The 11827-nt window shown below is 34.7% G+C and overlaps 1 protein-coding gene across 1 annotated transcript; it reads left to right on the top strand.

Annotated features, from left to right (window-relative positions):
• Positions 1–547: 547 nt before the first annotated feature.
• LOC142980065 (PX domain-containing protein kinase-like protein) lies at positions 548–11825 on the top strand. Its single transcript, XM_076125347.1, has 11 exons — positions 548–787; positions 1070–1258; positions 1630–1726; positions 4383–4489; positions 5455–5571; positions 5940–6183; positions 6688–6930; positions 7310–7533; positions 7863–7943; positions 8052–8151; positions 8644–11825. Exons 1-11 carry the CDS (start codon positions 686–688, stop codon positions 8811–8813), a joined length of 1674 nt encoding a protein of 557 aa, XP_075981462.1. The 5' UTR covers positions 548–685; the 3' UTR covers positions 8814–11825.
• Positions 11826–11827: the final 2 nt, after the last annotated feature.

The raw sequence follows: 11827 nt of genomic DNA, 5'->3' as shown, positions 1-11827 counted from the left end.
ATAAACGTTATGTTTTATTTAGCAATTTAATAACTTCATATTTACAAATCAAGTAGACATAAACATACTTGCAATGTTACGATAATAAGAGGTGAAAGTTACTGAAGGAATTAATTTATTTATTGTAAACATGTTATTAGGCCGAAATTTTAACTAAACATTACTTAGGTATTAGGTTTTTGAGCATGCCCGGTGTGACGGAAGTAATCAATATGAAACCATAGACTTCATCATTAAAAATAATTTTAAAATATCTTTTGTTTTAATAAGAAATGTAATATTTCTTAAAATCTCAAAATCAGAATATTCTTCTCAGTTAATTGCTTTTATAATTACATAATTTTTACAGTACTTGCAAGCAAGTGCATTTGACAGTTTATCACCAACAAATATGACAGTTGTGAACAGCTGTCAGACAGATGTTTCTTTGGATACGTACAGGCTATTTACATATTTAGCATTACTGTTATGCTTACTCGTTCGTTTACTAAATGAAGAAGAGTATAACCGATAGAGATGAGTATGACGATGATTAATGACGACAAATGTTATCTTGGAACACAACTGACTAAATTGTGTGATTGATACGACCGTAGTTTCTTTTCTCAATAATTAGTGATAACAAAATGTTTAGTGTTGTTTGAGCGCTGTAAAATCGATAAATGTATTTAAAATACCCGGTGTGATGGCTATATTTGAAAAAACATCTCAAACCAAGGCGCTCATTGATGATACTGAGAAACTAAGTTGTACAGTGGAAAATGCACAAAACATTAACAAACACACAGTAAGTATTTTTTATAATATCACGAGATCTAGTCTTTCCTTTTTATTGTAATTGAGCGGAAATTTTAAGGAGTATTAAATGGGACTAGCAACCCATATTATAATAAAAATTTTAATGCAAAAATCTAACTATCTAATAAAATAATCCTTTATAAACAAGAATGTCGGCTCGGCCGTGTAAACATAAATAACCTGGTTAATTTGCTTCTGTACCGCTATTTACAGAACAAAATTTTCTTGGTGAGGTTTTCAGAAACAGGCTTCTAATTTTGATGTTTTTCAGGAATACATATTGCGAGTCCAGCGCGGTGTTTCGAAAGAAACCAAGTGGAATGTTTCGCGTAGGTACAGGGACTTTGCAGCCCTACACTCGAGCCTGCAGCAGGCCAACATTGAGCTGCCGCTACCACCAAAGAAACTTATTGGCAACATGCAACCATCTTTTATTGCAGAACGGCAGATTGCGTTACAGGTATCTTAATCCTAATATCATTATGCAGATTAACTGGCCTAGAATTAGCTAACGTGATATTAGATTATCAATTGTCTTTTAAACAAAGGACTTGTTCATATTTCATTGTATTAAAAAAAAAAATGGGATTTATTTTATAATTATTTTTTTTTCTAATAAGAGTAAAGTTTTAAACGTAAATAATTTGTATCAGATTTATAGCAATCTTATAACAATCCAGTTGGAAATATTACAGCTGTTTTAAGTTACAATGGCCTTGTGTAAATAACTGTTGGTCTCATGCATATTCATGTACTTTTGAATAACATCATACAATTCACGAAAATATTCACCTCTTGTTATGAAATCTTAAGCCTTGTTTTATTTTTCAGAACTACATAAATGAGGTTTTGAAACATGAAGTCTTGGCTTTGTCTTTGCAAGTGAGAAGCTTCTTAGATCCAACCAATTACTCACTGGATATAGCAGGTAAAGTGATTTAAAAATTACTTTTTCTAATAATATTTATTTGTTATTTAGGTTCCTATACAATTCATTTGCATATTCATTATTTAATTTTATCTATCATTTATTCTTGTTCTTATGGTACTACTTTATTGCTAGGTAAATGCAATTATAATTTGTTTTCATAAAATTAAACTTATGGCATCCAATTTATTATTCCCATACATTGTCTTACTAATAAATACTAATAACACATATATTTGAATTCAGGTCTTGTTCGTTAATGTATAATATAATTATTTGGTGTTCCTTACAGTGTATGACTCATACTTGCTATCATAATTTCCATGAAATATTATTATTTTTATGCCCATATTTTATGTGAATAACAAGTATGTATTAAGTATATTATTGTACAATTTCCTTAAGTTATAATATAATTACAATATACCTTAAGTTATATTCAAGCAATTGGATGGGAATAGATTTCCTATTTCAATTCATAAGCATGAGCAGTTATGAATAGTAAATACTCTGGGTTGCGACTTAGAATTTGCTTATGTAATGCCATTTCTGATTATTCAATGTAATATGCACATTATTTGCACATTTGCAAATTACTCACTCTGCTGAACCATCTGTCGTATCTTTAATTACTTTTTACAACTAAATAATAATGCTACATTCTATACTAAAATAATGTAAATGCGAAAGTAACCACCTGATGTTAAATTCTCGTCCCCATTCCGCACTTGGCCAGCGTGGTGGACTCAAGGCCCCTCCCTTTTGTTTGGGAGGAGACTCTTGGCCTGCAGTGGGACAGTGATGGGTTAAAAAAATGTATATATCCTGGGAAGGAGAAAAGCATTTTTTTAATTAGCATAGTGCATATTTAAAAAATAACAACTTTTTTATGAACATAAATGCTAATGGCCTTTTGTTAGAAAACTGTTTACAAACAAATTAGCACTATCACAATTGAGGTTTAAATTAAATTCTGGTGCAGTAGGATGTTTGAGGTCAGTGAGGCATCAGGCTTATCACCAGTCATTTGTAGGAGTTGAGTGACACACAGGTTCATTGTCACGCTAGTTGATAAGACCTATCTATTTGCTATGCTTGCGATCCGTGATAGGTGCGTTTATGACCTCATTAACCGCAAATTAGTAAACATTATTTATGTATGGGTTAAGAGTGGAAACGCTCGTTCACTCACGAAAGGTGACCTATGTTTAACAGTGATGTTGCATAGCAGCTGTTCACATGCGGTAAATTAGTATAATAGCTTAGGCCTTTGAGTGGTGACATTTCAGGCAGTACAAAATAAATTATTACTTGCACTGATCAGTACTTCATTATTTCATAAAAATCCTATTCATTGGGTGCCGCAATTTTCTATGATCAAGATGAGCATAACTTTATTGGTAACAGTATGTGCAGTATAGAAATGTTTCGATCGGTTTGTGGTTTGGTAACGTACACCCTTCTTAATAGATAGGGTGACTTCGCAACGGTGTTGGGTTTCAACTTACGACGCTTATTAGAGTGTCTACAAAAACCTTAGCATCGCTATATGTCTTAGTTAAGGATAAGCCTATTAGTTTGCTGTTACTAGCACTGAAAGTAAGATGGCCAATTGCTTGAATGCTATCCTGTTAGAATTTTTAGCGGTGAAATCTTTTATATTATGCTAAAGTCTGGGGTAAAGTGAACTGATATTTTTTTGTTACTCTAAAACGGCTTAACTGATTTCGATGAGAAGATCATACAAATTTTTCCTCGAAAACCTTTTCACTTGCGGACAGAATATAGTTATTTCATAATCTATTAAGTAGTGCATCCCAATTGACGTCTGAATAACGATTACCTTGACAAATATGAGCACAGAGCAGGTGTAAAGTAAAGTGACACTTATTGGTCAAGGCCGAACCCGATCCTTCGGCCTGTAGTCGTATTGCACACTAGCTGACCCGCGCAACTTCGCTTGCGTCACATAAGAGAGAATGGGTCAAAATTGTCCCCGTTTTTGTAACATATTTCACCCGTACTCTGCTCCTATTGGTAGTAGCGTGATGATATATAGCCTATAACCTTCCTCGATAAATGGACTATCTAACACTGAAAGAATTTTTCAAATCGGACCAGTAGTTCCTGAGATTAGCGCGTTCAAACAAACAAACAAACAAACAATCAAACAAACAAACAAACTCTTCAGCTTTATAATATTAGTATAGATTACTACAGAATGGCTCAATTGATTTATTGTTGAGAACACGTGTATAGTTCGCACAAGGTGGCCTTTAAGATAAAAAAGAGAAATTGATAATGTTCTATTGCAGGTGAATGAACTCAAAACGATTGATTGCTTAAGTATTTAGTTTTTGAATCATTCAAACCCGTCCGTAATGAAGGATTTCCCCGCATGTTTGTAATATCATTAAACAGTTCTTAATATAAGAGTCCAGCTCTAGCAAGTCAGGCCCTGTAAGCCCTTTTGATTCCAGAGATAAACCATGTCCAGTAATAACGATTTAAATGCACATTATCAGGCTTAGCAATTCTAAGAACATCAATAAAAGAGACGGATGATTTTTCTTATTTGCTCACTGATTTGTATCTCCAATATAAAAAAAACCTTTATGAGAGAATACTAAACTTATTTACTGCCTTCTTGTTTCAGAGCATGCTCTTCAGACGGTGTCAATCGCGCTGCGAGGTGATGGCCGGTACGAGCTGAAAGGACCCCTACCAGACATAGGGTGGAGAATAAGAAAGCATTATTTTTTAGTAAGTTTCACTTAAATTATTTACAAAATAGTAACAGTAGGTCTAGACCAATATTACCTAGTTATTTGGGATCTAGTTAATAAGACGCCATGTTTAAAATAAGTCGTTTAAGTAGTCTCCTTTCACGCAAGTATATACGGAAATCTGCAGCATACCAAGAACTTTTTTGAAATAATTTACTGAGAGGAAGACCAGTGCTCAACAGTAGAACAGAAAGAAGGATATTGTCAAATCTCTCTATGATATTGTCTCCTTTTCGAAAGGCAATTCAATTCATTTTTATTGTTCAGTTATCTGGCCTACATTTCAATAGGATTTGGAATAATTTGGAGTATGCCAGATACAGGCAGACGTACGTAGAATAATAAACGAATGTGACGGTACAAGCCACTGTCATGAATCACGGTTTTATCGGCCGACTGATAAAAATACACCTAAACCCATGTATCTACTACACAATGAAGTTACAAGCACTTTTATATTGTTTTATTAATGTGATAACAATAAAAATACAATGTAGAAGGATACGAGGATTATTTTTAGAATTTAAACTGTTTTGCTTTCCTTGTAAGAGCGATTTTTATAAGGAGGTTGTAAAGAAGGAAAAAATATTTACGTTTTCACTGAAATTTATGGCTTTCAATTGAATTAATTGCACTGAAACGAGGTCCTCGTCTCGTGGAATTGTTCGGCTTTAGTTTCTTTCTTACATACCTACATAGGAATGTTTAATTTCCTCTAAGTACTATTCTTGTTTGTTTAAATAAGTATACTCATCAAAGGAGGCCATAAACCTATTATTATAAAGAAGCTTGCTTCACGCTAAATCCAAATCATATGCTTTAAAAATTATAGTCAACAAATCTGCTAAATAAATAAAGGAATTCAAAAGTAACTAATTGCGGTTTTGATCAAAGGTTTAAGTTCGTAATGAAATATACCTATTATTGTTATATTTGTTGCAGGTAACAGACACAGAGAGTCGAACAAACTGTCTGCTGTCGTGGCAGAGCTACGGCGCAGACAGGTACCTCAGCGATAAGGACCTACAAACCGCTTTCAAGAGCTTATTAAATCTTTCTGTAAGTAATTTTTGAGAATGCCTTGTCGTTTTAACGGCGTTCTTTTTATGTTAAGTAGTAAGACTTGAGATTTTGCCGACTTTGTTATGCAGTTTCAAAATAGCAAATGTTTTCTACTAAAACACCTTTGTTCGAATATATGCCTCGTGATGGTTGATACTGATAAAAAAATAGACTATCATTACCGAACAAATTATCTCGCCACATCTTGCGAAACCAATTTAAAATACATAATAAGAACATAAATAAATTCGGACCCACAGTAGGTACGCGTTACTTCCCGACAGGTCGAAAAAATCAATGTGAACAATCTATGGCCGCCGTGCCATATTAGGTAATAAATAACTCCTATTATATAATTGTTCCAGCATCCCTACATAGACCAAGTATTAGCTATACACAACTTAGAGACGGGCGTGTTCGTGGTGCGGCGGATACACGAGTGCGGCAGTTTGCGGGACATGCTGTACGGCACCGAGTACAACAAGAACCACCTCGCTAAGTACGCCAACCCTAGGATTAGGAAGCCGCTGACGATGGGACAGATAGCGCACTATGGATACCAGATATTGCAGGCCTTGAAGTTTCTACATGAGAAGGGAATACCACATGGTACGTATAATTGTTCGGTAGCACAGCGAATGTCGAAAGTTTTCAAAGAGTCCTAAAAAAGAGTACGACTAATGAGATAACGGCTAACAAGATACATAATCTCTATAATAAGTTATAAAAATATATTTAACTCATTTAATGTCCCATTGCGAGGCAAGTGTCTCCTCCTGAAATGAGGGTTAGGATAATCGTTAAAAGCATCAACATATTTATGCTTTCTCTGGTAAATTCTACCATATGGTGACAAAATAGATATTATCCAAATTTTCTGGTGACCACGAAAAAAAAACATTTTCAGCCTCAATTGCTACATTGTAATAGGCGGTCAAACAAATTTAACCTAATTGAGACGTGAAGAAAAGGGTCCGTTATCATTACTAAGAAAGCCCCTCAGAGTCTCCTAAATACACTTTTTATGATCATCATAATATACAATTACTAACCCTATTTTGAGCACGATTGCTATGATTCGTTAAATAATGTACTTAAACCATGAATTTGCAGGCCACATCCACCCAGGTAACATAGCAATAGACAACCAGCGCGCGGTGCTGCTGGACCTCGAGAACGTGTTGGTGGGCGTGCCGTCGCTGCACCGGCCGCACCTGCTGCAGCTGCGCCGCGCCGCCGCCGCCGAGGCGATAGACGTCTACTGCTTCGGACGCACGCTCTATGAGATGGCCTTCGGAACCACGCTCAATGATTACTATTGTGATTATTATCCAGAGGGTATTAGTGAGGATTTAGGTGTGTTACAAAGTTTATCTATTAATGCCGTTTTAGATAATTTTTGGTAGCCTTCTTAAAAAATGATATTTTTTTTGTAACTTCCCCGATCTTGTGCAATCTCTTTCCATCGTAATCCAACGAAAGCGTCTCATATTGCCTTAAAATATTATGATTTAAAATCAATGTCCTTAAAAGATGAATTAAAAAGATGAAGGAAAAAAGGATTTTTCTTCGTTCACCCATTATAAGCCACATTTTTCTGGTTCTGCGCTTTAGTTACATACATTTTCACTTACTCACAGTTTCTCTTAACAAAATCAAGGCAAAATATTATAATAGATAAATATAGCCAAATATCGAACCCAATTACTTGAAAAAAAGTTGTTCTTTTTTCCAGAATCTGTACTCCGTCTATGTCTATCAAGTACATCGTGTAAGCACGGCGGTCCGTCACTGGATCACTTGCTACTTCACCCGCTGTTCGTCCGCGCGCCACTCAACGGTCTCTCCATGAGCCACAACGACGCGCGGACGCATCTCAAGTTCCCCCTCGCCTTGAAGGAGGAGCTGAAAGCAGCTGTCGCCGGCATCGAGGCTAGATTAAAATCTGAACAGAAAATGGTACGTGGTTATAACTAAACTATCAACTTGAGTTTTTAATACTTTTTAAGTATGAAAAACTAGTAAATACGCAGTTTTGCATATGTACAATAAATTAATAGTACTTATTGAAGATCTGTAAGATATAAAAGAATATTTGTATTAAAATATCATATTGCAGTTGTTATCGAAAGATTGTAACTTATACACCAGCTGAGATTATGTATGATTATATTAAATATGTCTGCCTGTCCAACTGTTTATTATCGCTTTCGGATGTGTTATCGACATCCGCGCTCCTCATTTGGTCTGAAAGATTAAAAAAGTATATTCAAACATGTTATTTTTAGGTTCGTAGTGCTAAAAGAGAGGTGCGTATTCAAGAAATTCTTAGTTCCGAAGAAGAAATCAAGAAACAAAAACGAAGAGCGGTAAGTTTCATTTATTTACGCATTCTTTTGTTCTTATAAGAGAATGCGAGACTATTATTATACTATTTACTTATTTATTTACATTGTAATGTTATTCTTATTGTATAGAAAAAGCGCGACAGTCTTTGGAAGTCGACGTCCTCACTGGCTGAGACAGTACGGTCACAGAGTGCGAGCACGGCCTCCTCTCCCACTCCTCCTGCTATGTGTAAGTGTTTCTATTCTTACTGTAATAATCCTTAGAGTTAGATTCTCTCATCAGAGGCTATACAAAATAATGATTAGTTTTTAAAAGTACAATAATGTTATTTCTGAAATCTAGTAAAAATATCGATCATATAAAATGTGGCAACTAAATTCGACGTCTACAAACATTTCTCCCGTATTTATCGAAAACCGACCAAATAGATAAAAAAATCAAATTTCATTCGGTGTGTTATTGCTAGTTATGCATGAACTAATAGGTCGGGGCAAAATCGTTTCGTATTATGGTATGTATGAACTTGTAATAAAATCTTTTCTCTACACAATAAAGCTTGATATTTGGGTACCTCACGAGCTCACTGAAAGAAACCTTATGAACCGTGTGATGATGTTTGTGATTCTTGAAGCCAAAGATATTTTATTACAAGTTAATACATACTGTAATGCGAAAAGATTTTTCCCCGACCTAATATTTAACCGTATTAATGATCTCCAGCGGCAGACACAAGCGCAACATGCGGGCCAGGCGCGGGCACGAGTCCGGGGCCGGGCACAGGCACTCGCTCCACGCCGGCCGCCAGCCCGTGTGCGGCGCGCTCGTCGCTGCTGGCCGCCATCTGCGCCTTCGACAAGACGCGCCTCGCCAGGGTCGTGGACTCGCGGTGAGAACACCACGTGCTTCTAATACTCCTACAAACTGCTACAGCATTCGTGTGATGCATTTGTTATTTACCGTTACGTGTATCATTAGCCCCCTTTACACACACACACTCTATCTCGCATGAAACAACAATCGCGCATGAAAGAGCGTACGTATAAAGGGTGTGCAAAGTGAAAGGAAAGACCACGCGCCGCGCTCATCTGTCAAACCTGCGAAGACAATCGCGAGCGAAGAGCGCGCTGCTTTACAGCGCGTAATCCTGCACGCTCCTAAGAACGCGCTATAGAACATGTGTGTTAAAGTGGCCATTGTGACGATTGATGCAATTCCTATCTAAAACTATCAATTAATAACATGATCAAACAGGTTGCTATTTTTCAGTTTGATATCATTGGAATTGTAAACTACAATTTTGATTCCATTCATGATATCCATTGCTGGCATTAATAATATATTTTTTACCTTAAGTAACAATAAAATCCTTAGCTTAAGTTAAGACCTGATCTACTCAAGTTAGGTTATAAATATGTGAAACGGTAAATAATAAAAGCGTCTTTCTTGAAAATCAAAGGGATTAAAATTAGCATAGTCTACACCATTTAGCCAGAACATTGAAATCATAGTTAAATGGCAGCCCTTACATAGTTAGATGACATCAGTACTTTGAGATAAAAAGTCTATGAATAGAGCGCCTACCTATTTTAATACTTTTTGTATTACGTATTTTTAAATCTCTATGTAAATTAATGCATTTTTTTCTGAAATTGCTTATGAATAATGGATTGAGTAATTGACTTTACTATATAGCCATCAAAATTATATTTTATGATAAATTATGAAAACAAGTATTCTATAAATTGGACGGTATTTTATTTTCTTATTTTTGTTTCTACTACAACTTATATAATGTTATATTTTCTTTTAAAAAGTTTAAATGACTCTAAATAACGAGTACTCATGTGATAAAGATAATTATAATCATTGACATTTTTGTTTTACTCCAAAAATTTATTAAAAATGGTGCATTTTGTTCGGATGGAGTTTCTATCGTCTCGGTTATAGCGCATTGGAGGCCAAAATAGTTATCTATATACTTTCATAGTAATACCTTATGTAAATAACTTACCAGTATTAAATTGTCATATCTCAAAACCCAGTGATTTGATTTTCAATCTTAATACTACTTAGTAAGGTTAATTTAGATTATGATGTTTGTTTGGTCCACCACCGCGCTATTGAGCTGCGTGCCCACTACGTCGGAATCATAATCAAATCATAAGAATTTGATAATCGGATAGTTGACTGGGTTAACGAAAAAATATTAAACTTGTACTCTTAAAAGGTTCATCCAAAATAGTTCACGCTGTGTAATTTTTTTCGTAAATAATGTTGAAATTGTAATGATTTGCAAACTGAAACATTTTATTACGCATTCATTTGATACCACAATAAGACACTGTGACGTCATTATATAATATTTCTATACTAAAATGTGTTTTTGATATTTCATAAAGAGTAGCTGATTTGACTGGTAGTCAACTACCGTATTCTTAATTTCTGTGGCACTGAAATGCCGATCCAATGGACCTGGTACCATATAAATGAATACAAAGCAACAAATCCTTACGGTCCGTAACCTCCGAATTCGACGCAGTGGATGCGTAGCTATGATTGGATATTATGCGAAAGATCTCCGATATTAGTTTTATATTTTATTGGTGTTTTGTATAATATATTCTAGGCCTGTTTCACGATTGGCCAGTTGTATTAAGTTAAATATTATGCCGTCTTTGTCTTTTTAAAGAAAATGGAAAAGGATAGCGTGATTTTTGTTTTATTTAGATACTTGGCCACTTTGAAACGGGCCTTAAACGTAGCCAAATATGAACCTTTCTGAATTGAAATGTAGTGGTAGTGTCAATCTATACGTGATAAATTGTATTAATGCATCTATAACTTGTAAATTCTAAGATATATTTTTTTTATAATTCTTGTAAACTAATGTGGTGCACTTTTTGTAATATTATGGATTATACTATACTTTTTTTTATGAAACTGATATTTACTTACACGAGTAAGTTATCTTTTCTCACCTTTATGTTTGGATTAAACCTACCACTACATAATATAATTATTTAGTACAATAATAATAATTCATACAAATATTTTCAATGCAATGTATTAGTATAACTTAGAATATTGATTTGTAACGAACAAAATCATTATAACACAAACACTTAGATATTAAGTTTCACTGAGATCTTTTAGTATGAAAGCGGGATGCAGAGTTAATGATGAGGGTTCATTAGTAATTACTGCTTTATTAGTAAACGTGGCGTAAGCTCGAAGCTTGGACTCTTCGTTGCGCAGTGGTTAAGGTGATCACCACGCCACCAGTGCGTCGGGAGGTCGTGAGTTCGATTCCCACACGAAACAAATATTTGTGTAATCCAAAAATTGTTGTTTTGAGCCTAGTTGTACTTTGTGTCCGTTGTTTGTATGTTTGTAAAAGTCCCCGCGACGTAACTGCAATTACTAGTCCTGGAGTTGCCGTTTAAAAAAGAATTTTTTTTTGTTACTATTTTTATTTTTATATGTAGTAGTGTTTCAAAATAACTTGTTTTTTTAAAACACTGTAACATACCAAGTTAACTGCTTATGTTTAAGTCTCTAATAGATAAAGCGGCAGATAAATAAAAACAATTTTAGAACTATCACAACTGGGGCAGAGCTTACGTTACGTTTATTAGTGACGTAGTATCCAGTGATGTGTGGGGTCCATGTTAGTAGCTACCTGGTATATACCTGGTATACTAGTATGAAAGTTCGCAAGTGTACCCGCCATAGCGTGTGTTAGTTTAAGATATCGAAGTGATAAGCGACTGGTCAGCATTGTTATTGGTTTATTATGAAATTATTTTTGGAATTATATCTATGTAGAAGCTTTAATGTTTTAGTATAAGGTACATAAATTATAAAATGTTTAATATATTTTGTTGTAAGTAAGAAAATATACAGT

The sequence above is a fragment of the Anticarsia gemmatalis genome, chromosome 17 (genome assembly GCF_050436995.1).
Source record: "Anticarsia gemmatalis isolate Benzon Research Colony breed Stoneville strain chromosome 17, ilAntGemm2 primary, whole genome shotgun sequence".
NCBI classification, from domain to species: domain Eukaryota; kingdom Metazoa; phylum Arthropoda; class Insecta; order Lepidoptera; family Erebidae; genus Anticarsia; species Anticarsia gemmatalis.
The sequence above is the reverse complement of the archived record's forward strand: the minus strand, read 5'-3'. Positions and strand labels throughout refer to the sequence as shown.

Bases quoted from the DNA above. Each gene is read 5' to 3' on its own strand.
- LOC142980065 (XM_076125347.1), top strand. From the start codon at position 686: ATGGCTATATTTGAAAAAACATCTCAAACCAAGGCGCTCATTGATGAT. The intron at 5,572-5,939 runs GTAAGTAATTTT...TAATTGTTCCAG, and splicing joins AGAGCTTATTAAATCTTTCT to CATCCCTACATAGACCAAGT. The intron at 7,944-8,051 runs GTAAGTTTCATT...CTTATTGTATAG, and splicing joins AGAAACAAAAACGAAGAGCG to AAAAAGCGCGACAGTCTTTG.